The sequence below is a fragment of the Mycteria americana genome, chromosome 3 (genome assembly GCF_035582795.1).
Source record: "Mycteria americana isolate JAX WOST 10 ecotype Jacksonville Zoo and Gardens chromosome 3, USCA_MyAme_1.0, whole genome shotgun sequence".
Classification (NCBI taxonomy): domain Eukaryota; kingdom Metazoa; phylum Chordata; class Aves; order Ciconiiformes; family Ciconiidae; genus Mycteria; species Mycteria americana.
Genome location: NC_134367.1, coordinates 85,507,828 through 85,533,232, shown reverse-complemented (window position 1 = coordinate 85,533,232; position 25,405 = coordinate 85,507,828). Strand labels below are relative to the sequence as shown.

The 25,405-nt window shown below is 37.1% G+C and overlaps 1 protein-coding gene across 2 annotated transcripts in view; it reads left to right on the top strand.

Annotated features, from left to right (window-relative positions):
- Nucleotides 1-25,405, top strand: part of HEATR1 (HEAT repeat containing 1) — a 41,060-nt gene that overhangs the window by 2,192 nt on the left and 13,463 nt on the right. For both annotated transcript variants that reach the window (XM_075495966.1, XM_075495965.1), the window contains exons 3-29: nucleotides 318-534; nucleotides 1,474-1,615; nucleotides 2,144-2,245; nucleotides 3,167-3,307; nucleotides 3,890-4,101; nucleotides 5,354-5,487; nucleotides 6,301-6,409; nucleotides 6,761-6,871; nucleotides 7,325-7,442; nucleotides 8,731-8,838; nucleotides 9,263-9,358; nucleotides 10,367-10,455; nucleotides 10,754-10,965; nucleotides 11,243-11,364; nucleotides 11,879-12,076; nucleotides 13,764-13,947; nucleotides 14,221-14,369; nucleotides 16,469-16,661; nucleotides 17,204-17,376; nucleotides 17,722-17,889; nucleotides 18,742-18,984; nucleotides 19,740-19,871; nucleotides 20,280-20,386; nucleotides 21,487-21,630; nucleotides 22,411-22,529; nucleotides 22,798-22,919; nucleotides 24,397-24,525. In XM_075495966.1, coding sequence (XP_075352081.1) covers nucleotides 318-534; nucleotides 1,474-1,615; nucleotides 2,144-2,245; nucleotides 3,167-3,307; nucleotides 3,890-4,101; nucleotides 5,354-5,487; nucleotides 6,301-6,409; nucleotides 6,761-6,871; nucleotides 7,325-7,442; nucleotides 8,731-8,838; nucleotides 9,263-9,358; nucleotides 10,367-10,455; nucleotides 10,754-10,965; nucleotides 11,243-11,364; nucleotides 11,879-12,076; nucleotides 13,764-13,947; nucleotides 14,221-14,369; nucleotides 16,469-16,661; nucleotides 17,204-17,376; nucleotides 17,722-17,889; nucleotides 18,742-18,984; nucleotides 19,740-19,871; nucleotides 20,280-20,386; nucleotides 21,487-21,630; nucleotides 22,411-22,529; nucleotides 22,798-22,919; nucleotides 24,397-24,525 — 3,974 coding nt within the window. The remainder of the gene's footprint in view (nucleotides 1-317; nucleotides 535-1,473; nucleotides 1,616-2,143; nucleotides 2,246-3,166; nucleotides 3,308-3,889; nucleotides 4,102-5,353; nucleotides 5,488-6,300; nucleotides 6,410-6,760; nucleotides 6,872-7,324; nucleotides 7,443-8,730; nucleotides 8,839-9,262; nucleotides 9,359-10,366; nucleotides 10,456-10,753; nucleotides 10,966-11,242; nucleotides 11,365-11,878; nucleotides 12,077-13,763; nucleotides 13,948-14,220; nucleotides 14,370-16,468; nucleotides 16,662-17,203; nucleotides 17,377-17,721; nucleotides 17,890-18,741; nucleotides 18,985-19,739; nucleotides 19,872-20,279; nucleotides 20,387-21,486; nucleotides 21,631-22,410; nucleotides 22,530-22,797; nucleotides 22,920-24,396; nucleotides 24,526-25,405) is intronic.

Sequence of the window (25,405 nt, the reverse complement as noted above, 5' to 3'; positions counted from 1 at the left end):
CAAATGGAGGGGACAGTTCACCTCCCTCAGCCTGCTGGCTATGCTCTCACTAATACAGCCCAGGATGCTGCTGGCCTTCATTGCAAGAGCGTACTGCTGATACTTGCTAATGTTCTTTTTTTTGTCAGGTAAGAAATACTTTAAGTGTAGCAAAAGTTTTGGTCTTAGACCTGTTTACTATTTGGTTTGGTTTGCTTAGTGAGGATGACATATACCAGTATAGCAAAGAAGTTGGATATGCCAGTGGGGAAGTAGGTGGGTAGGACTGGTGAATAAAACTGTTGCGTTTAAAGCATTCTTCCATTTTTTTTCCACAGGATGCACTGGCTTAGAAGAGCTGATGGGAATTGATCCTTCATTTGAAGTGTTCCAGTCCAGTTTGTTTAGTTCCACGTCCAAAGGCCTGGAACGTAGTGTTCAGTCTAAAGCAGTAAATCAGCAGCTGAATAAGAATATTTCATTGTTCCTGATTCACCTGTCCCCTTACTTTATGCTTAAGCCAGCCCAGAAGTGCCTTGAATGGCTGATTCACAGGTAATCCACTGAATATCCTACATGTCAACAGATAAGGCTACTAGAAATGCCAGGGCTTTTTTCCCTGATGAGAAAAATTCTGAATAATTCTAATTTAGTTTTCTGAAAATACAGCTTAAAATGTTAAAAATGCCCATTTGGGCTTAGTCTTTATGGGGCCAGATGTTCTTCTTTGCCAATTAGATATTTCTCTTTTGATAAATTTCTGTGAAAATTTTGATCTGTCATGTTATTTTATATAAAAGCAATTATTTCCTTGCCTGGCTTTCACCAAATTTGCCCATCTCTAGCCATCTTACAGAGGACCTAGAGAGGCATTTATGTAATATGCTTTTAGAAATGGGCTGTGTAAAATAGCTAATTTTCAATATTAACTGTGAAGCATGACTAGCATGCCCTTGTATTACAACATGAGCTAAGTATTCTTATTTCAAGATTATGTAGGAAGGTGTGAAGAAAAAACAAACCAAGTATTTTGTGAAGTGATGATGTATTTATTTATATAAATTAACCTATTCAGATGCAGAAAGTGTAGTATTTCATGTGATGAAAGAGTGGGTGATTTTGTTGATACAACCTTTGAATCACAATTTTTTTTTTATGTGGTATGTATTATACTGAAATTCATACTAGATTATTGTAATGTCTGGTTTGATATTGAAATGTATGCAGAAGAAACTAAGGTAATCTTAAGTCCTATAGGGATCTAAAATTATTGAGAGTGAGGAAAAAAATTGCTAGCACTGTTTCTTTCCTCTAGCACATACAGGCTAGCGGCCAGCTTGGGATTCTGGACTGTAGGTGGACCATATGTCTGAGTCAGTATGACAATCATCTCTCATCTTGCTTAAAACCAGGTGTTCTGAGAAGAACGTGGCTGGGTCTTTTTTTTTGGACGTCCAGATAATTTTTAACTGTATATATATGTTTTTTCCTTAGATTTCACATCCATCTCTACAATCAAGATAGTTTGATTGGTTGTGTTCTGCCATATCATGAGACTAAACTATTTGTGAGAGTTATTCAACTTTTAAATATAAAAAGCCCAACTCATAAATGGCATTGGATGGATGCAATAAGGGTAAAGTATTTCACAGATGCAAGTTGGGAGAAACATGAGGGACTTTATTAATAATATCTTGACTCTTGTTACTAGGTTTATGAATATGGTCCACCTGTTCATGTGGTTAGCTGTAGAACTGTACTGAAAGATTTAACTGCAGAGATGGAGCCTGGATGCCCACCTGTTGTTTCTGCTATCTTTCTTTAAATATAAAGTTAATTATAAAAAGCTTTGATTGTAATTACTCTTTGTTTTGGCAAAGTTAAAGAAGGCTTTTAAGGTGCAAGTATTTGCTACTGCTAGGAATATATATAAATTACTAAAATATATGTTTATTTGAATATAGATTATGTGTAATGCTCTTCATCGCCTGTCTTAATGTAGATACAAAAAATTCCGGAGAGATGTGTGGGTTTCCATTACTTATTTCAATTTAAATGGTGTTAACTGATCAGTAGGATTGATTTAGAGATTATATTAATTTTTACTTCGGGTGCATCACTTTACCCTTGAGTGTTCTAATTTTACTTTTTTCACCATGTAAAGAAACCTGGAGTCCCACTGGCAAGGGGTACTCTCATTACACACTGCTACAAAGACCTGGATTTCATGGATTTCATCTGCAGGCTGGTGGCAAAATCTGTGAAGGTTGTTAATTTATTCTAGAACATTATTTGTTTGTTGTCACTTGGTTTTCCCCATCTTTGTATTTGTATAGTATTATGCTATTTGCTAATATTTTGAATTGCATCTCAAGTAGTAAAAGGAGTCATTTATTAGTAAACAATATGAAAATTTCTTTTCTTATTTGTATAGATGACAGTCTATCAGAAATTCTTGTAAGGAAGTGGCTGAGAACCAGTGAGCTGTGACAAAACAATTTGGCAGTACTGTATTATTTAAAGATACTGTATTGCTTCAAAGTACTTAATTGTCTTAATTTCTTTTATGAAGTCATTCCTGCTATTAGTTTGTAACTGTGCTTTGAATTTGGGTATCTCTTTTGGGGGTTGTCATGGGTGTTTTAGATGTACATCTTCAAATATTAAGGAGAACTTAAAATTGAGAATGTCAGAAGATGAGCGGATTTATTTGTTTTTTCAGTTAATGTCAAATAGAGAACTAGTTTTATAGTCTCAGAAGGGTAGGATGTACAACAGTTCCAATTATTTAGAGAACTGGAATGCATGTACTGTCAAACTAAGCAAAGCACACACTATAACAGGGTTTGTTCACAGATGTAGTAGGGGGTATTAAACATACACCAGTCAGCTTCTTGGCTGTCCGGTTCTCAGTCTTGAGCATTACACCAAAATCACAAGTGATTTAGGTTACCTTATTATGATTAACTACGGTAGCTGAGGAATAGCACCCATTTCCTTCTACCTTGTCTGCAAGGGGGAGCAGTAACCTCTGGTGAGGGTTAATGCTAGGAGGAGGTGATGACTTAAGTTGTGCCAGCCGGAGCTGGTAGAGCTTACGTGCTGGAGTTCTGAGGTATTGCTGGTTTGGGGGGAAGCTGTATGTGCATTTCCTGATGTCTGAACAACTGATTTTTCTGTGGTCCAGGTCTTTTCAGAGTGTCCTGGTAACTCAGCTCAATTGAGAGTTCTTCTTGTGTTTTATGCCTCCACCATTGTATCAGCTCTTGGAGCCGCAGAGAAGATAACAGACACTATAGTCTCTATGCTGCTGCCTTACATCCAAAAGGTACATGAAGCTTTGTTTTCCTTCCTGTGTGATGAAGAGTACTGTGTTGTACCGACATGCTTTCTGCAGATAACATTTAAGAGGGACATGCTGTGTGAAATGTATCGTATCACTATTAGCCTGCTTTGAAACATCAGGCAGGTGAAGGTCTGTGAATAATAATGTTTTTTCACACCTCAGATGAGCAGTTTAAGAACTCTGTTTCCTACTCTGCATGAGGAATGGAGCTGTGAGAAATGGATACACAGTTTGAATGAACCTCTTTGCCTTAGAGACTTATTGTGCTAAACAATGAGGAAATGGAGTCAGGGTGCACAGCCTGCTTTAATATCCTTTTTCCTCCAGGACTGTTGCTCTGTTAATGAACAGAGCAGCAGTTAGTGAATGTGTCTTCTGTATGTGTGCACCCTGCATGACAGCTTTTTCTTCTTGAAAGTTGAGTTTCTAGATCCCTCAAAAGTTAACATATGGAGAAGAAGGTAGTGTGATTCCATGGGTGTCAGAATGAAAATGATTTTTATGTTAATGTACTTTTTTTTAAATTTGTGTGTGTTAAAAATCCACCTTTATCTCTTTTCCTAGGGCTTGAAATCTTCTATACAGGATTACAGAGCTGCAACATACATGATAATCTGCCAGGTGACAGTAAAAGTGACAGTGGAGACTTCCTTGGTACATTCCTTGATGTTGCAGATAAGCAAGACATTATCGAAAGTGCCCTCATTAGTCAGGGATGGGGTGGCGTGCTTGAACCTACTTCTACAAACTCAGAAAGGAGACAAACTTGGGAAAAAGTAAGTCTATGTGAATTGAGTTTTCCTACTTTTTAAAAGTTCAGACCGTACTTTGATAATTTGAATTTTTTTATCCTCCTCATTAAAGGGATACTTTCCTATCAGAAATTTTGGTAGTTGACATTTCAAAGGGCTCGGAATTTTCTTTGGCTTTGAAAATTTGTATGCTCACTACAGCTAAGGAGTCTCAGTGGTGTGACTCTGTCATCCTTTGGTCCCTCTCCTGCCACTTCCCTTAGTAAAGAGTTGCTGTCAATGTGCAAAACTGAACCCTGCCAGTAGGAGGTTTTCTTCAAAGTGGGAATCCTGGAAGAGAAGCCAGCATAATAATGGGAGTGCAAATCTGAGGTTATTTGAATAGCTTGGAAAGAAGAAATTCTGTCCCTTCAATGGAAGGGCTTTGAGTTCATATAGTTTATAACATCTGAAGTGTAAGTGCTTCTGTACCATGACTTCTTTGGTCCCACAAGTTAGTTGTTCTTCTGGAAATACACGTAGTATTTCATTCCCATCGATCTGTCTGCCCTGCCCTGATACAGTTAGCTAGTGCTGTTAATGTGCAGTTGAACATGGTGATGGAAGTCCCACATGCTACAGGGAGTTTGCTTGCTGGCAGAGAGGTTAGCGTGGGTATTCCAATAGAACAAATCTTTGCTGGGATAAGTACAGTGATTACCTTCCAGGTACTTGAACGCAGTCATAGAAGAAGAAAATGGGTTAAAAGCTAAGGTGTGGGGAACTAAGGGCAGGCATGCTTGATGCATTATGCAGCATCCAGCCAGGTGGTTATAAAAGGAGACGAGAGACACTTTTTATTAGCAGGAAGGGAAATTCCTTCTGCTCTCTTTAAGGATCTCCTGTCATTGAGCTATTACTTCTCATCCCTTCCTTTGCTGCCTCAGGGTAATAGATAGATCCTTGCAATGTGAGGATATCTCTTGATGCAATTCATACAAGTATTTTTTCTTGTACTACCAACTTCGCAAAAACATAGGTATGTTCACTGTGCCATTGCAGTAGCTGTGCTCAACATGACTGGCTGTACCCTGTTTTCTTCTTGGATATTAAATGCACCAATAAACCTCTGGCAATAAGGAAGTGGAACCCTTTGAATCTTTTCAGCATTTGTTTACAATGAGGCTGTTACTTGATGCTGAAAACTGAACCCTTAGGAAGTCTGCATGGTTTGAAAGTGTTGGTAACCCAGATGAGCATACATACTTTTTTTTTATTTCCCTGTTCCATTGTGCAGGCCGTTTAATTATCTGTGCAAAACCCCAGAACTGGTAACGCTTTTGCAAGGCCTTTCAGCAAGCTATGATATCTCTCCTCTTCTGCGTTACCTGTTGCCTCACCTTGTTTGCACTGTCATGAAAAGTGATACGGGTAAGTTAGCATACATTTTTACAATTTTGTTGAGTCTTATGGACAGATGGCTGTGGTCAGTGTCGTAGCTGTGTAATTTTAGTTGCTTCTGCTGTTAAAACTGCACCAATACATGTGAAGACCTGATTGAGCTTTTGTGTGTGTGTTGCTTTTTGTTTTTCCAGGTCCTACAGAGGGGGGTATTTTAGGCATTGTATCTATGTTGCTTTGATTTTAGATGTTGACTTGCAGTATTTCAGCAGTAACTTAATTTTGATGTGTGAAATTTCTGACTCTTAGAGATGTATTGTGGTACTGCAAAATAATTTTTAGGTAGATTACATGTAGTCCATATGTAGTTTGAGATCTGTGTTTACCTGGTGAATTAAACATGCCTGGCAACGGTCCAGGACAGCGAGGCTGACTGGCATGCAATAGTAGCCTGTGTCTGCACTAGTAAGTCTGTTTGCACTGTAGACTTGTAACTGCCAAATTATGGTTAGGAAAGCTCTTTTGTTGAAAAGGGCCAGATTTATGCCAGGTAATGCAGTAGGGAGTTGCTGGCACAGGTTGTGGTAGCTGGTCTGGAACATTCCAAAGCATACTTGAATTTATTGATAGCAATACAGCCTTTGGCATTTTAATGACATTGGTATAAAGCATTGCTAGCACCTTTCGGAGAGTTAGTGCTAGTAATCAATGAACATTGTGGTCTTCAAGTCGTGTGCTTGGTTCACCAGGTGATGATGCCTGTACAAGCTATTAACTTTTATTAGTATGAGGGGGTTATTCTCAAACTACTGTTCCTCTTTTATGATTCCATGTTGTCCTTAGAGGAACAAGAAGAATCTGAGGAGACAGAGAACCACATTTACATCAGACATCTTGAAGCTATTCTTCAGAGTATACCACTGGAAAAGGATTTAGATCACCTGTTGGCTTCGTGAGTTAACTTTGATTATTTTTCTTCTGCAGTACTACAGTCATTTCTGGTTTAATAACAACTAATTCCTGACAATGGCGTTAGCATTATACAAGCATGTTTTTCTGAGTTCATAAGTTAACTCCAACCCTGGATTTTGAAACTGAAACATTCAGTAATCCAGAAGAGCCATGCTTTTAGCACTTGTGGGAGTACTTGTGGGACAGGGTGAAACTTCAGGCAGGGAGCAAATCTGTACTTGCAATAAGTAATGCATATTAATCCAAACCTGTTTAGCAGTGTGCTTTATAACATTAATGACAACTGTACTATCCGAAAAGTGGTGGCTTTTTCTTTTGTTTCTAATTTTAGCAAGTTTCTTGAAGAGTTTATCTCCTATGGTACAGAGATTGAATCTAATCCCACCAAAATGGCTGCACTCAATCAAAAGGTGCTTCCTCTTATCAGACTTCTTGAGAGAAAGTAAGTTCCATTTTTCTATGACAGACCCACAGTCTGTAGAGTGGTGATGTCAGCTATGATCTTGGCTTATTGGGTGTAGTAAGCACAATATTCTTGCCCAAATAAATACAGTAAAAATAACTGACTCCTAATCTTTGTCCAAATTTTATTTTACTGATCTGTCCCTATATATTTTGTTGTCACTGTAATACATGGACACAGACCTACTGGCTTTGTACAGCTGTTTGCTGTGTAGCATGACCTTTTCTGCTCATTATTTATCCTAGTGGTCTGCATATCTTTCATCTGTGTTAAGACATAATGGTTGATTGCCTTTGCAAAGCTACTTAAAATAGCTGGTTCAGATGAGTGCATGTGCATTCAGCTTCCTTGTATTTCTCTGTATTTCTCTAGTAAATACGTGGTCTTCTGTAATTCTCTGTGGAAAATGTTGGGGGTTTTGTCTGTTGGCAGGTATCCTAAAGCCTTAGACTCCGTGTTGGAGAAGCATCTGGAAGATTGCACAGATGAGGCTGACCAAAATCTTTTTCACCAGTTTATTTCTCTTTCATTAAGCTGTGGCAAATACAAGGTAGGTAGAAGCTCAGTTCATGACCCTAGCTCTTATCTGGTTATACTGTCAGAAGGCTGATATTTTGGCAAAGTTCTGGTCTCTCTTCCTCTTTCTAAACAAAATCTTTACCATTCCCACCAGGAAAAAAACAAACAAACAAAAACCAACCAAACAAACAAAACAACAAAAAAAAAACCAAAAAAAACCCAAAAAAACCCCCAACTTACTTAAATGGGATTTGGGGGGGGGACGACTTGATCAAAACTGTGGTAAAAATCAAAAGCTATCAGATCTTTTAAGTTCGTGTTTATTCTGAACAGTCATGAGTGTGAGCTTTCTTTAATGGTTAAAATTTATACATTTCCACCTGTCCCGATTGCTATCAATAATTTTTTTCCTTAGGAACGTGGCCACTACATATACTGTAGTGGTTGATAATGACAACGTGGTGGTGCCCAGCAAAGCTTCTTCTTACTTAAAGATTTTGTCAATGTCAGAGGTGTCTGTTTTGGGGAAGTTGACAAACAAGTTTATCGCTGTTGAGAGAAGGTGGCTCGGTCCTTTTTGTTGCATTGATTTTATGAATGTTTACAGTCACTAACATGGAAGAACAGAGTGACTACAGAGTTCTTCCTGTGCTGTTTCGGAAGAGCAATTGAAACTCAGCCTAACACAGAATAACCATGAGTGCAACAGATCTATCCAAGGAATTTATTAATAAGAGATGGTTAGTATTATGACTCTTGTTTGCAATGATTGAAAGACTGAAAGCACTTAGGAAAAGATTTTAAACTACATAAAAAAGAGCTTCATGTATTTTTGCACTGATTTAACAAAGACACAGATTCTGTGACTGAATAACAAGTGGATTAACAGAAAAACAAGGCATGCAGAACAAAGGCATGTGACTCTCTTCTAGCCTTTAAGGTTCCTGAGATAAGTGCACACAATTGGACTGGCAGGGATGCCTTTTTAACAGCTTCTATCTGTGTTCTGTCACACTGACATTGTCACTGGAGCTTTCTCAGAATCCTTAGATAAGCATAGTGCTTTTCTAGGACAAAAAGGTGTCTGTGGCTTACTGTACTTTTCAAGCTATATTCCAAAAACTGTCTGTCAAAGTGAAGAAGACCAAATTTGAAACAGTTATACAACATCATTGTTCAGTAATGGATGCTTTTTGGGTCTGCATTATACAGGTTTTCCTCTGGTACAAAAACTTGCTGAAAGAATTTCTCCTGTTATCCTTATATATACTTAAAGTATTTTTAACATGCAGTGAGTCACTCTGAAATCTGTATTTCAGTTTCTGGAAGACTCTGATACCTCCCTTCTGCTTAGTTTGAATCATCCTCAGCCAGCTGTGCGGGTTCTGGCTCTTCAGCATTTGAAAGATGTTATTGAAACATCAAAGGTTTGTGTCCTGAATCTCTCACTTACAGAACTGACTTAACATAAAATGTCTTCAAAAAGCTGTTTGCCAGACATATCAATTGAAGATGAGTGGTACGTTAAACTATTCATATGTCATCCTCACTGTTTTTCATGGTGTTTTCAGTAGGCTTCTGTCACCCTTTGCCCCTATTCTGGAGTCTGGATGTAGTTCTTGTTTATTAAGCTGCTTGTAGTCTAAGATAAAATCTAAGTTAATGGATAATTCTGTTTTTCTTTCTTTTGTTATTGAAATTTAGTCTGCCTGTTATTTGAGCTTTAATGTAGATGATGTTACCGCTTTTCTTGTACTAGGATTCAGATATTTCTTTAAAAGCCTGTAAATTGTGCTACCAACAAATGATTTTTTTTTTCTTTTGGCTCTTTTTTTACCTTTATTTTTTCAGGAAGGCTTTGATCAGTCTTTCATAGAAGAAGCAATTTTTGGTCGGCTCAAGGATGAGAACAGAGATGTTGTAATGTCTGCTCTCGGTTCTTTGGAGGTAAGCGTGTATCTTTTGATATGTCAGGTGAGATTTTAGCTGGTCTTGAATATGTATGTCTGGAATGTATTCTTTGCCCTTCTTCTACTCATGTCCTTAGTGTACGGCTTTTGTCCTTTAACAGGATGAAGCAGCACAAATTTAGGAGGCTTGTGTTGTTTGCCTCCTCACAGTGCCCCCCCAAATTTCTGCTTCCTGATCTTTCCCAAAGTGTTTGCAGTTCACCTGAATTTATTGATTTTTTTTAATGTAGCTGCTAAAGCATATTTTAATCTTTGATTATTATTTGAAGTGTGCTTCCTGCTTATCCTGTACGTTTTTCTATGAAAACGCAAGCCATGTCATCTGCCTTTTGGATGGAAAATGGTGCCGTGACAAGTCATTACGCTAGTGAGAAGTGCTTAGTTGAGTTTTTCCACATGAGAGTCATTTGATCAGTTGATAGTGGCAAAGTACTAAACTCCAGCTCAGGTTTACTGGATAGGACTCTGGTATGCATTGTACTGATTGTTTCCAGCTGGAGTAACAGTCTTCTTTACTGCTTCTGCTAGTAGTAGTGGAGAATATTATTAGCAGTAGTATAATTGGTCTTGTGTGTTCATTCATTCTCAATCACTAAAAAATAGGAATAGAAGCACATGAGTGCTTCTTTAAAATTCAGTATTTTTTGTTAATGTGTCTTATATTTTTGTCGTACGGATGCTACATAAAGTAAAAGCAATTCTTATTTAATTATGAAGTGTTTGCTTATTGTTTATCAATTTTACCAAACATTTCTGCATTCGATAAAGTCTCCATACTTTAGCATATCAAGAGGGCATACTGGGCAGCCTTATAACTTCCATTTACGCTGATAATATTTTTTTTACATGATCATCAGTAGGAATGCAATTAGGGATGTTTGATCCCTGTTTCCACTTGGTATAGCAGATGCATTTTCCATTATGACATGGTAAATTATTTTGTATTTTATTATACTTTCATTTCTTTTTCTTGATTACTTTTCAGATTTTCCGGAAACAAGTCAATCCAGAAGCAGTAGTATCAAGTCTTTTGAACATCTTCCATGGACCTGATCTTTCAAAGGATGGGAAGTGGTATGCTTGTGCCTTTTTTCAGTCTACATTCTTTCTGTATAAATTAAATTTTAAAAATGTAACTCTAAAGAATACCTTAAAAGCTGTTTTTCACTTCAAATACTTTTTGTTATGCTATATCTATGCTGAGTTACAAGGCAAATGTTCAATTATTTGCATACCATTCCCCATGAATTCCTTGTTTGTTCTCACTGCTATTTGTATTCAGAAGATTGCCATGGAAAATGGAGAACAAATCAAATAAATGTTGCTAGTATGATTGAGCAATGGGTTGTGAACATCACTTGTTCTCTTTTAGGTACAAGGTTCTGGAGCGAGCAATAAAAATTTTAGTCAAAGAGGAGATTTTGAAAGAGAAAAAAGAACTACTAGATGAAGCAGTAATGCGGTTGTTACCTTTTATGGTAATCACTAATGCGAATTCAAAATCTTCAGATTGGAAAATGGCTGTTTGTCTGTCAGAATCTGATCTCTGCTCCTTACACCCTTTACTGAAAGGTTGGCCAGAAGGTAAAGCATTAATTGTAACGAATTTAGTAAAAGAAAAATTGTGACAATTTAAGATGTCTTGCTTATTGAACCTAAACACTAATTGAAGGAGACTGGCTGTCACTGGCAAGCTATCATGCTGTGAGTGTGAATAGAGTTCTTTAAAAAGCTCTTTGAAAAGATGAAGAAATTGTCTAGTATGTTTCTGACTGTTTCTAAATATTCTTGAGCCACCAATGTTTTAATATGTGAATTTTATACCTGGATTGTCTGATTATTATTTTTTTCCTTGGAATAGCTCTTGAAGAGGCTATTAAATCTAGCGAGTCTGAAGAGTTGATTGGAGTGGCCAACAAGAAAATGATTCTGCTGTTTTCTAAAAACATGACTTCAGGGGACCCTTCCTTACTATTGCAAATGGTATGTGTACCATGTTACCCTAACCCTAAGAGATCTTACTTTCCATGTGGTCACTGTAGTAGAACAAATGTGATACAGAAGAACTTTGTATGTGCATTTCTTAGCATTAGTATGCCATCATCAAGCTGCTAGGCAAATATATATATATTGAATAACAAGCGCCAATACAGTCTAGATAATGCAGATTTCTACCTTACCATAAGGAAAAGAAGAAGCAAAGCTATTACCTATTTGACAAATTATTACTGTAACTAAATTCCAGGAATTTTTAGTTTCCTGAAAAAAAATTCTAGAGAATAAACAAGTAAACCTGTGGGTAGTTCATAGAAACAGATGCTTGTGCATTCCCAGGTTCTGAAGAGTACCATTACAGCAGACAGTAATTTGTTACCAATGATACAAGGTAACAAGGATTTAATTTGACTTGCAAATGAAACATAGTGTAAAGTCATAGTGAAGTCCCACTGTCTTAAAGACTTTTTGTTGTTGTTTTTCCTCCACTCCCTTTTATAAGGTTGATGATCTGATACTTGTTGCTGAAACAGAATCTGACAGCGTGAGACAGAAAGTAACGACTCATATAATTGGTTCAGTGCTTGTTCAGTGCTGCTGCAGTACACAGATGAAGGAAAGTTATTTTTCAGTGGCTATCAGAGTCTTCCGTTTCTTGGATAAAAAAATAAAAAATCTCAGAGCTTGTGATCCTACAGAGGTAAGATGTCAACAGTTTGGAGAGGGCATTTTCTTTGTAATGGAGAAATCTTTTTGTACTGGAGGTTCAGAAACCTTGAGGACTGAAAATCTCGCCTTAATTTCTTTTCAAAGCAAAAACACACACTTGGCAGCAGTACTAGAAGCTGCCATTACATTTTACCACTCTAGTGAGTCTGCATTAAAAAATGCTCTTACATTTTACCGCTCTAACTAGAGTCTGCATTTAAAAAATTAAGAATCCCAGGGCTTTAGGCTAGCATCCCACCAGCTGATTCAATGTTTCAGTGCTGTGGGCTTGGCACAAAGTTTGGGGTGTTTCTGCCAGCTGTCCTGTGGCATCATGTGGTGTCATTGTTTGGCTTAGGAATATCAGGGGTTTTAGTCATTGAGTAAAGGTTTTGCTGGCTTGTTCAATAGGAGAAAGAAGGAAATGCGGCCGAGTATGAAAAAGAGCTTATGCTAAGAGCAGTTCCAGAGGAGGGCTACAAAAATGATCAGAGGGCTGGAACACCTCTCCTATGAAGAAAGGCTTGAGTTGAGGTTGTTCAACTTGGAGAAGAGAAGGCTCTGGAGAGACCTTATTGCAGCCTTTCAATACTTACAGGGGGCTTATAAGAAAGATGGAGAGGGACTTTTTACCAGGGCCTGTAGTGACAGGACAAGGGCCAATGGTTTTAAGCTAAAAGAGGGTAGATTTATCTTGGATATAAGGAAGAAATTCTTCACTATGAGAGTGGTGAGGGACTGGAACAAGTTGCCCAGAGAAGTTGTGGATGCCTCATCCCTGGAAGTGTTCGTGGTCAGGTTGAGTGGGGCTTTGAGCAACCTGATCTAGTGAAAGATGTCTCTGCCCTTGGCAGGGGGGTTGGACTAGATGATCTTTGAAGATCCTTTCCAACCCAAACTATTCTGTGATTCTATGATTCTATGAATTGCAACCTCAAGCAAGTCCTTGCAACAATATTGGAAGTGTTTTTCCTGAATTTGTTGGGTTTTGGTTTATTGTGCAGCTCCTTAAGCAGTTGTATTGACACTTGTTGGGAGGTAACCTGGAGGCGAAAGCAGGAGCCATCAGAAGGGCAAGAACAATGTTCAGAAAGAGTATTTCTGCATCTTTCTGCTACCTTTCTTTGCCTTATTTTTATGCATCTTTCCCACTGATTTATTTTGTTGTTGAAACAGTTTGGGGTTTTTTTCTTGTGTAAGAAACCCATGTGAGCAGGGCTGTGTTTTTGTGTGTGCACCCCCTCACACACACACATAGCAATACATGGTAATTAGTTATTCTGACCTCAGATTATTCCATTAAAGAGTTTTTATATAAACAAATATCTGAAAGATATGGATTGTGTTGCTAGAACAGAGCTAGTTGAAGGGATGAAATTGAATGTCCACAAAATGCTGTGAGTAACTCCTAATGCCTTTGAAAAGGTATTTTAGAGAGATTGGTATTTTACTCTTCTGTTACCTCACTTATGTATGCTGTTAATTATGGTAGTAAGAGCTGGCATAGGTTTTAAAACTGCAGATGCAAGTTTAAATGTAAAATCAGAGATGTAATTCACTTCATAAGGATATCTTTTTTGAGGTTGGAAATTAAATATTGCTGAATTTTGGTGCTAAATTTCTGTCTTCTGTTGGACGAAATCATGATAGTGTACACTAAAATGAATTTTCATTCACAGGAAACTCCCCTAAATTGGTCTGTTGAAACAATAGAGGAAACTTTGGTGCCTAAGGACTTGTTAACTGCCTATATAGAAAAGCTCAATAGTGATCAGACTGCTTATGCAGAGGAATCAGCTATGTTCCTGTTCTTATTGAAAAACTTCATTAATGGCCTAAAACCGCCTCTGTCCTTTCCAAAAGGTAGGTGGTAAGGTTTTGACTGTCTTTTATATCATTGAAGTGAAGAAGGAAGGTTAATATTTTTGTCTTCAGAAGTTGTTGGAAACAAGCAAGCCTTGCTTCCCTAACCTTCTTCATTTGTTGTTACTGAGATCTGTAAAGATTATTTATTTGTGAAAATGAAATCAGCCAAATGTATTGTCATCTTTTAACTAGAGGTGTCTGTTTTCTCTTGGTTTCTGAAGGTGTTCATATGCATCCACTTGTGTCTTATCTATAACCTGTATTTTTTAGAGGAAACTTGGTGGAATCCCGAATCTCTGAATCAAGATAGCCAAGACTACCTGCACCTCCTGTTGGGGCTATTTGACCTACTTGTCTGTGGAGCTAGTGAGGGAAGCAATGCTGTCCAGTACAGAGCATTGATGAATCTCTTACTCAAGGTGTTATTTTTGTTGCTCTGAATTATTAATCATCAACTATTATGCAGTTACATAATTTTAAGGAAAACTGAGAAAAATGGAGAACTGGTCATGTAACACTGCTTGTGGCATGCTAGTACTGTGAGCAGATGAAAGTCTAAGCTTCAGCTGATTAGTTAACCTTATTTAAATGTAATAACAGAAAACTAAAGTAAAAAAACAATAAATGGACTACTTGAGACAAAGGTGAAAACATAACACTGATTTGCAGGACAAGGGCAAGAGCTTGAAGTTTGAGCTAAAAGTTTTGGACCTATCTGGGAGCAAAGCAAACAGTTGCTCTGTAAAATTTGTTAGTTTTTAAATACAAAAATGGAAAGGCAAACTTTTAGAAGACATTGTATGTTTCCTTATAACATCATCTCATTTTTTCTCACCCACATTGAGTGCTACATTTTTGTGAAGAGAATAAGGGATTTTGGCAGTCTGGATTTTAGATGACAGGGAGTAATAACTGTACATTCTGAGGAAAAGAGAAGCAAGTAATTGACACAAAGCCGCTGTTACAGGAATTTGATGCTGTTTCATCAAGAACAGCACATGACAAACACAAACAGAGGAAGGAAAGAATAGCAACTATTTCATAACAAAACTTGGTTCTGATGTTAATTCCTGTATATAACTGTCTAATTATAAGTCACTCCAAGATCTAGTGAAATTGTACTGACTCTGAGCTGTTAAAGAGATTGATTCAGTGCCTGGGTAGTTAAAGGCTGTCAGCAGGGAAGCAAGGATGTTATTTTGGTGGGATTTTTGACTGTGCAAGCTGGGTACACAGAACAGAAGGAGGGAGGAGGGACTATAGAAGGTTTGTGGAATGGGGTTAGTAATGTCCTAGGACCTAGTGAAGGCAACAGCTGCAGTAATAATTTGCTGCTTTCACTTGTGGACTACTGCTGATTTTGAGGGTGTTTAATGTGAAAGGGACAAGAAAGAGATTTTTGCCCACTCCAGAACACTTACTATAACTAGAACCTAGATCTTGGTGGACTTGTGGAAAAGAGAATAGGCAAGAGTATGTCAGAAGCTGTATCAGTTGTTCTGGGCAAGCTGTGTTTGGTCTGCGGGACGTTGAGTGGGCACTCCTGTTTGATGAATGAAGAGCTCTTAGGATTCCAGAGAGCATCTTGCAGACAGAAAGCATGCTAGCTGTTGCCAGACCATGTAGTAAGCAAGAAGTTTAAATTGATTTGGGATACTATTAGAAGACAAGGTAACTGCTTCAAAATCAGAAGCTATCCTCATTAATTTTTGACAGAAAGGTCCTAAAGCAAAGTTAAGGTAATTGGGTGTAGATATGTGAAAACTGAATTGAATCTTCTTGGAGCAGCTATTACTGTTGGGGAGGGGGGAAGGAGAAGGCACTCTGACCTGTGTCTGCGATGGTCAGTGATACATTTATGATTCAGAGTTTGTTAATTTTGGTCCATGCTCTATTATTATAAAGCCTATACAGCCAATCCAGGACAAATTCTAAGAATAAAGTTTAGTGTGAATATTCAGCACAGAAAGCTGTGCTGTACAAGGAAATTGGATGGCCAGCTCTTCTGAGACGCTAGTTTATAGACTTCTGAAAATCACTTTGTATGACTGATGAAAAAGTCAGGGATTACTTAGAGCACTTTTAATATTAAGATTACTGCTGCACAAAACAGGAAATAGAAGTTCTTTATTTTGCATATAACAATTTTCTTGCGCAGTTTACACACTATACAGGTGTTCGTATGGATGTGTTTTCAGTCTGTTATGATAAAAAAAAATCCCTTGTGTTTACATACCTGTAGACTACAAGTTATCTATTAAACTAAATAAGCCAGGTGTTAAGCAACATGTGGACTTGTATACACATGCAAGTACTGTTTACCCAAAAGCATCTACTCAATAACTTTTTCTTCCCAAAAGACACTGTCTCTTACTCTTTGGTTCTCTTTCTGTGTACACCTTTGATTTGGGTGGTTTATCAGATGTTGTGAGTAGTAGTTTGCCAAATAAATTAAAGTTATTAAACAAGTGCTTTTCTCTTTTTTTCTTTTTTTCTTTTCTTTTTGGTTAAATTTAAGGTACATCTAAAAGATTCAGAGGTTCTCTTCAAATTCCTTTCAATTTTATGGACTTACAGTTACAACCTTTCAAATCATCTGAACTGTGAGGTCAATGCAATGCTACAGACTCAAGCTCTATATATTGGCTATGCACTGCTTGAATCACAGACATACCAAAAAAAGAAACAGCTGCTATCGCCATCATCTCCAGGTAAAATAAAACAGTATCTATCTCTCATCTTAAGACTTAATCACAGTATTTTTTAATTTTGTGCAACATTACTGTATTTTATACCATGATGAAGGGTATCTATAGTTATTTGTGTTTAGCTGCACGAGGCTGGGACAGCTCTCTTCCTTGCTGATTCAGTGCTGCAGTTACTAGCCCAAGCTTGGAAGTAGGTGAAACCACTTTTTTTTAATCTTAAAAGTTTAAAGAAACATGCCTCTATGCTGAAGAAGTCACTTACAGCACCTTACTTTGTGTGCAGTATGAGGATGTGGCAGTCAGAAGCAATATATGAACTCTCTGAGCTTAAATGTGAATATAAGGACTGTGATGAAGAAGTTCAGAGCCATGGATCTGTGAGATTCATGTTGGTTTTGTGTAGTCTAGAGGTTTATAGTGAAAAGAGATGACTTTGTAATTCCAAAGTAATGTTGATGCCTCTTCAGGGACAGATACAGTAAAATTCTGACCACTCACTTTATTCTGTTGTCTTTTCCTCCTTCCTTCCCTCGCTCTTTCGGCAGTGGTGATATCTTTGCTAATTAACTTGGGTAGTCCTGTGAGCGAAGTTCGAAGGGCTGCTCTCAACTGCCTCCATTCGTTGAGAGGGATAAAGGAGTCTCTATTTCATCCTGTTCTTCAGCATTTGGAGCAAAAGACAGAAGAGATCATATCTGACCCTACATACATAACACAGGTATTTCTGTTATTAAGGTATACATTAATACAAGTTTTGTCTGCTGCTGTGAGCTCCCATCTTTTCTAAAAGAAATCAAGTTAACTGGGAAAGTTCATTGTATATGTAGTAGACCGATCTTTTTATTTTTTTTTTTAAAGGACCATAAAAGCATTCAAGTGATTTATTATATACAGAGAATTGAGAATATCAGTCAAATAAGAGGTATTAACTTCTGGTTTATTTACAGATGAAGAATTCTGTTTTTATCTAGATTGCATTATTACAAAAGCATTGAATGAACATTGTTTTAAGGCATTTTTATTGCAGGGAAAGAACTTAATTTTCACTTTGTTAATGAACTAGATTATGGAAACTCTATTTGAGGAGCTTGAGGCACAACCAAAACAGAAATCCCAGAAGAAAAAATTGTTGGAAGCTTTGGAAAGCATAGTTGATTGTGTACAGAACCCTATTTTCCCATCATATATTGCAAGAAACTTAATGAAAATTCTTCATGAAGTCCATGGTGAGGTAAGTGCTGCCTTTCTAGTTGTTTTATGGGTTCTGCACTTGATTGAAATGCTGAAATCAAATTTCATTTAGTAATAATGCTGTTAAATAACTTCATAATGTGTTAGACTATTAGGCATTGACACCTCTAATAATATGCAGTAGTGCTGCAAAGTATGATTTAATGAAACAAAAAATATTTGCATGCTCCATCCAGGAATGCAAGGGCTGCAGAATTTTGCACTGGAGTTCTTAAGGAAAGAATGTTGTTACTGATGTTACTGAAAACGACTGTTTCAGAAGAAGATTCTTCCAGAAGAAATTTATGACCTTGGTTAGATATCAGTGAATATAGAGTTTTCTGTACAGAATTGTAATGTATTAGGTAGTACTATCAATTTTATTTGTATGTATTAACCTTCTCTGATCTAGTATATTCAGAATTCTCTAAGTGCTGGAAAATACATGAGTTCAATATGCAAAAAATGAATTAAATTGTGAATTTTTATGCTCTGTTCAGTTGTGTGTGTCTTGAAAGGATTGTGAACTGCATAGAGAATGAGCGTTGTTGTCTCACATTTTGGTTTTGTAGGAGATAGCAATCATAAATTGGTGAAAAAAATTGCCTTGTTTCTGTACTTTAAAAATATTAAATACTACCTGCAAAGGAGAACAGCAAAGGAGATGAGCATGTGCTTGTGGTAATCTCACAATAAGTCTTGTATTTTTCCTCTTGAATAGCTGTTGCATAAAATACTGTATGCAGTGTGTTACCGGAGAGGGGATGTTGCAGTAAAATGAACCTGTGCTATTGGAAGTTTGTTAAAATGAGAATGGGTAATAACTTCTGTTATAAATTTCCTTTGTTTGCAGATGATTCTTTCTCACCTCTTGCCTGTACTAGACCGGTTGCTAGAGAAGGTCTTTAAGAAACCTGAGGCAATGTTGAAAGACGAAGTTGTTCTCCTGCATCTCATCCTTGGAAAGTTTAATGAATATTCAGCAACCCTCTTGTGCAAGAATCAGCAGAGTCTGGATTTATTTATCAAAAGTCTGCACGCTGCCAAGAAAATCTATGAAGAAATTCCACCATTTCAGATCACAGCACTTGGGCAGGTATGGCTTTATGAAAGATCTTTAGTTTATTTTTATTCTTAAAGCAAATAGCAGTGGATTTACAAGGACTCATTCTGTGTTAAGGAGTCCATAGCTTTTGACCTGTCTTTCTTTTAGTGCAAGTTTTCAGGGTCTCCATAGTGTCTTTGAAACATCTAAACAGGCTGCAAAACTTTCTCTCTTAAGCTTACCAGAAGGAGAAATTGCTGCTTGCTTTATTTTTGCATTTTGACGAATACGGAATAGAAATATCATTGTATTTCCATGCAGATGCATACCTGTATCATTGCCTGCAGATACTACTGTTCCACTGTCCTTAGTTTTTGTCAGTCAGGCAGGAGCTTTACTTCATGTTTTTCTTCTGAGGAAAAATTGTCAAGAAAATACAGTAGGTGAGAAATAGTCTCATCTGAAGGAGAGTCCAAATTCAGGCCTTCTATTAGCCAGGTATTAACGTATACTTACCAAAGGCTGGCAACAGCAAATTTGTTCCCCCCACCAGGCATGCTGTGTGAAAAATTTCAGGAATTAGTAAGTCTGATGAATATTTCAGAAGTTATGTGCTTTGTATCTAAGGGTTCCTGGATATATACAAATACATAGTTAATATGCAGATTTTTACAATGTATGTTCATGCTAACATGTGTGTGTGATTGGGTGTGTCATACATAATCTAACATAAGTGCCATAGCTTGTGATTTTGTTACCCTCGTACAGTAAAGCTCTCTGCATCCTTTCTTTTTTCTCTTTTGTAGATTACTAAACCATTCTTTGCAGCTGTGTCAGATGGGATGGTGCAACAGAAGCTATTAAAAGTATTGTTTGACTTACTGTTAAACTGTAAGAACCCGCTTTGTGCCCAGACAATTAGCAGTGTGTTTAAAGGGGTAAGTGGCAAACTTCAGAACACAGAAATATGTTCAAACCTGTTGCGGTGGTTCTGTGTTGCTACATTAAGTAACACTGGTTATATCATTCATAGCATGAAAGGGATCGGAAACTCTTTGTCAGATAATATAATTGTGTTAATGGCATGAAAAGTTTGTTAAATGACTGCTTTTAGAAGGTATTTCTTTAAAAGCCATGCATCAGTCATTTACTATACTATGTGAATGAATTCAGGAGAAGTCACTTCTTTCTGCTGCACTGATTTTCATTTTCTGAGATATGACTTGAATATGTGGATTATATACCCATATGTGCATGAAGGGGATGTGTTTTAAAAAAAAGGAGGGGGCGTAGATGTGATACGACACGTTGTTCATTGGTACTTGCATTGTTGTTCTTTGTTTCAGATTTCAGTGTGTGCTGAGCAGATTGTCAGAGAACTGGAGCCTCCTGAGAAAACCAAAAGTCTGGCCACTGTTCAGCAAACTAGAAGGCAGAAAATGCAGCAACAGAGGTAAAATAACTAGAAACCCAAACATAATATCTGTACAACTCGAAAACACCACGTGTTTTACTGCATTGCATAGTTTGCATTGAAAGCATAAGCATCTATTTCTTCTTTTCCCCTGCACGGTAAAATAACTCTGAGCTACTTTTGGCAGGAGAAAACCAACTCATGTTGCTGTTTGAGAACTGATGGAACTATAGTCAAAATTTAAAAAAAAAAAAAAAAAATCCAGTAGTTTTAATGTTGACATTTGCTCTTATAGAATCTAGCTTGTCACAGTTGAACAAGATTAATTTTTGTAGGTATTAAATTTGTTTAGTAATAAAGATGTATGGACAAATTACATACACATGGCTGAAGCCTATAGATGCTCATCAAAATGTTCCTGTTAGTTGGCTGAAAACCAGTATTTTCTTTCAGTTAAAATGTTAATATAATCATTAATTTTTAGATCTTTTCATCTCGTTTCTTTTCTCCATTCTCATAAGGAAGGAGCTGTTTTGTCCACTGTACTTACTCTCTTCTTTAAGCGTCAGCTGTCAGCCCTTGTTGAAATAGGATGTTGAGTTGGTTTTCTTGGATTGACCTAGAATAGCTGTTCTTATTTTCCTTCACTTGACCTTTTTTAAAGATCATCACCTATTAGATTGATCCATCTGTAAACTGTGTCTGTCAGAGTTTATAAACACACATGCTTGCACACACACCCATTGCCTGCCTAGTCAGCAGTCAGACACTAGTAGTTCTGAAGATGCAAGTTTCCTGGATGGCAAGCAGATCAGCGTTTCGACAGTTATTTGGTAACAGATTTTATTTTTTTTCCACAGAAGTCTGCTTCATTGTGTAGAATTTTTGTATACACAGAAGGCATGCTATACTTGTTTGTTTTTTCAAGTTTGGTCTGGATTTTCTGTTGATTGTTTAAAATGTGTTGCTGCTTCAATCAAAAGCCCCCACATTGCCACCTCTCCCAGGAGAAGCAGTAAAGGATATGACTATGTGAAAGAAAATTTGCCTTTTTTTACTTATGCATGTGTTTGTTCCCTGAAACACTGTACTATTTTCTTTGCAAATGTATATCCTGATTTTTTGTCTTATCTTTTTAGAAAGCCTCAAGATGCAGAATTGGCACCAGAAACAAACCACTTCAGCTGGCAGAGGGTTATGCTTATTCTGGAATTACTGCAGCATAAGAAGAAACTTAGACGTCCCCAAGCATTGCTACCTGCGCTTTTTAACCTGCTGAGCCGGTAATCATGCCTCCATAACACATGAGTCCTCGAGCTTTCTCTTCTGCAGCAGACACTGTAAAGCGTTAAAATATGGGCTACTTTCTCTCTGCTTTGTTGCCATGTTTTGTAGCTTAGCTTGCCTTTTTTACTTGAACTTCTTTTAGGTAAATCAGATGAGGGGAATGGGAAGTTGTTACGACTTTTTTGGCCTTTAACCAATGTGATGGGCTTTTATTTAAGATTTTTACCTGATGCATAGCTTCTTATGTGAAGACTTTGTTTCTCAGGTGGGAGGCTTGGGATTGCTAAGAAGGATGACACCTGTGCTAAAACTGGCACAATTGACGGGACTTGTGTCTTTTGCAGAACTATTACAGTAATACTCTAAGCTTTAAAATTCCTCCCGAAACATTGTGGAACAGCCTTCATCCAGTGCAACCTAAGTAAACTATCGCTTTTCCTGCCAGCCCAATCTCCAGGCACTTAGGAAAGTTTACATAGAGATTGGGTATTTATCTTTTTTCCTTATGACTTGCCTTTACATAGACTGGCAATCATATTTCAGGTAATCATCTTATACTCTTGGCAGTGCTTTGATAAATGTCTTTTATTAGACCAATTGATCTATTTGAAAACAAAAAAGAAGAGATACTTTTTGGCAAACACTTTTTAGAAGCCTCAATTTAGAACTTCTGTAGAATGAAGATTGCAGTTTCTTATTTGTGTCTTAATATGCAGTTTGGTCACTTACTTTTCTGTCTCCTTTTTCAATCTCTAATTTTTTTCCTGAATGTATAGGTGTCTGGAACCTATGGCATCAGAAGAAGAAAATATGGAATATACAAAGCAGCTAATCCTCAGCTGCCTGCTAAACATCTGTCAGAAATTGTCTTCAGATGGTAGCAAGATCCCAGCAGGTAAAAATTGCCAGACTCCTTTCTTAGTACTTCTCTCACCAGTACAGCATTAAAACAATGGCCTTTAACTTTTTTCTTCTCTCAGTCTACGCTGTATTGTTGAGGAGAGATGGGTTCCTCTATAGGGTATGCAAGTTTGCCTTCTTAAATCATTTTTTGTAGATCCCTTAGGTATGGTTTGCAAATTGAAACCAGTGCTTGAGTGTACTGTTTATTCGTAAATGGTTGACCATTAAAGTGTTAATCAGCAAATATTTTTTACTTGCAGATATCCTTGACAAAGAAAAATTCAACGTGGAAGTGATAGTTCAGTGCATCAGGATTTCTAAAATGCCCCAGACACACCACCATGCACTGCTTCTCCTTGGTGCTGTTGCTGGCATGTTTCCCGTAAGTAGTACCTGAAATTTAGGTGTCAGATCTTCTCTTCAGGTTCCAAGTAATTGGGAAGACTGGAGAACATATAGAGCTGTTCTATGGGGAGAAACTTTCTGAAAGGAGCAAGAGGCAAGATTTACAGGTTCCCTGCTCTTTTAGGGCTTTCTATTCCATTTTACTTGAAAACAGACCTCTGTCTTCATGCTTTGGTCACTAGGCATTTATGACTTGCATTGAAGCGAATTAGAAATGGAAGAAACTGTCTGACAACAGCCCTGCCTCACCTTCCCGCTGTGGTCAAAGTTCTCGTGCATTCCCCTGTTTTTTTATATACAAGAGAGGAAACATCTAGCCCGATAGCACATGTATTCTTACAAGTTCCTATCTGGTACAACACTGAGAAATGTAGTTGTAGTTGATGATAAAAACAGGTTGGTCTGATTTTAATTGACCGAGAAACAGGCCTTTTCTTCTATGGATTGAAATTTGACTGTACACTCACTCTTCTAAGTAAGATTCTTTTGCTTTGAAACTATAAAAGCAGCAAACTGTATTCAAATGTATCAAACTCAGTTTGCATCTTTATCTTTACCAGAGTACTTTCTCCACACATTTAGAAAGAAGGTGCTTTTCCCAAAAGGCAAAACTGGAATGTTTTTGACAAATTTGTGCAGGATTTGGCTTTTTTATTGTTGGGGTTGTTTTTCTTTGTCACCATCTTACTGCCATCACCTGCTATAGAACTGAGCTTTTATTCTACGTTAATATTGGCTCTTACAAGATTTTCAAGGTCAGAATACAAGGAAATGCTTTGTATGAGTCTCATCTCTCTCTTTAAATCTAAAACACTCCTTCAGTTCACTAAAACTGAATGAAAAATGTGCCCATAACTTCTTGCTCTAAGTTCCAGCAAAATCTAGGAAACTAACTCTTGAGCTAGGTGACACCTTTAATCTAGCCCTCTTAAAATTAATTACTGTGATTACAGTCTAGCCCCCCAAAAAAGCCAAAAATTAAAATGAGCATGGTTGGTTTCCATTATATGATTGTAGATATTGCAGATGTTTTACAGGTATAAAAACAGTGGGTGGGAAAGGTATAAAAATCACTGGAATCTGTGCCACACTCACATTTGTGCTTCTGCAAGTCTCTCATAGCTGATTTTGCTTGTCATACTACCATGGCACTGAGTTGAAGAATACAAGGTATTTCATTAGACTAAACTCTGTTTCCACTCTTTAATTACTTGCTTAGAAGTGTATCTTGGTTTCTAAATAATAGAACTCTTAACAATCACATAGTAGGTAGCTTTAAGGGACACTATACATTTAAAATTATTTTAGTGGAGATTTTGGAAGGTACTAATGATTCTCATTTCCTTTTTTAGGAATCTAGTGGCATTTGTGGGAAGAAGAAATGCCTTAAAGGTATAATATGCAGAGCAGCACAGTTCAAAAAACAAACTAATCTCATCTGTCTTCTTTTCCAGGATAAAGTTCTCCATAACATTATGCCCATTTTTACATTCATGGGAGCAAATGTCTTGCGTCTGGATGATACCTACACATTCCAAGTAATTAATAAGACGGTGCAGATGGTTATTCCTGCTCTTATACAGGTAAATTTGTCTACTTAATGGAAAGGAGTAGAAAAAAGTGAACAATAAGATTATTAATTGAGTAAATGGTTTAGAATATCAGTGGTAGAATAAGTTGGAGCCTATTCTAGGATTATTTTTAGATGGATATTAAGTTATATATAATAACTATGTTAACAGACTACTCCTTGTCTGACCAACTCTGAGTTCATCAGACTACTGCTTTTTAATCTTATGAGCCCCTGCACTTTATAAATGGTTTAGCCGAAACAGTATCACAACTAAAGAGGACCTGAAACATACTTTAAGTTCCAGTTTTTCATCATAAAAATACCAGGCCAGTTCAGTAGAGGAGCCATTGGGAATAAGAAGGTTATTAGCCCTGTAATGATATGTCATGGTCATATCAATTGTAGTTGTGGTCTGAAGGAAGTGGAAAGGTGAAATATTTGACAAATGCTTTTATTCTTCCAGCTGGTGTTTGTGTGCATTTTCTTGGTTTTGGCTGGACATCGTAGATAAACGGTTATAAACCAAAACAAAAATACATCATTGTTTTTCAAAGGGGACACTTTTTCTTCAGTCAGATTTCACTTGCACCTAATAAATCTTAATTCTAGAGTCATTCATAGATTTAAACATGAAAACTGCCATATAAATTTCTTAGGTAAATATGAATTGGGAAGAAAAAAATTCTTCTAACAATGGGCTGGTGATTTTCTGGTTTATTTTTTAATGATACGTATACACATTTTGCATCCTCTTGCAGATCTCTGTTAGAGGAATCAAGTTGCTGTCTCTCTCTCTCTTTTTTTTTTTTTTAATTCTTTTAAATAAAACCTTACATAGCAGCCATCACAAGTTTCTGTGACAAATTATTTATGGCACACACAATTATTAT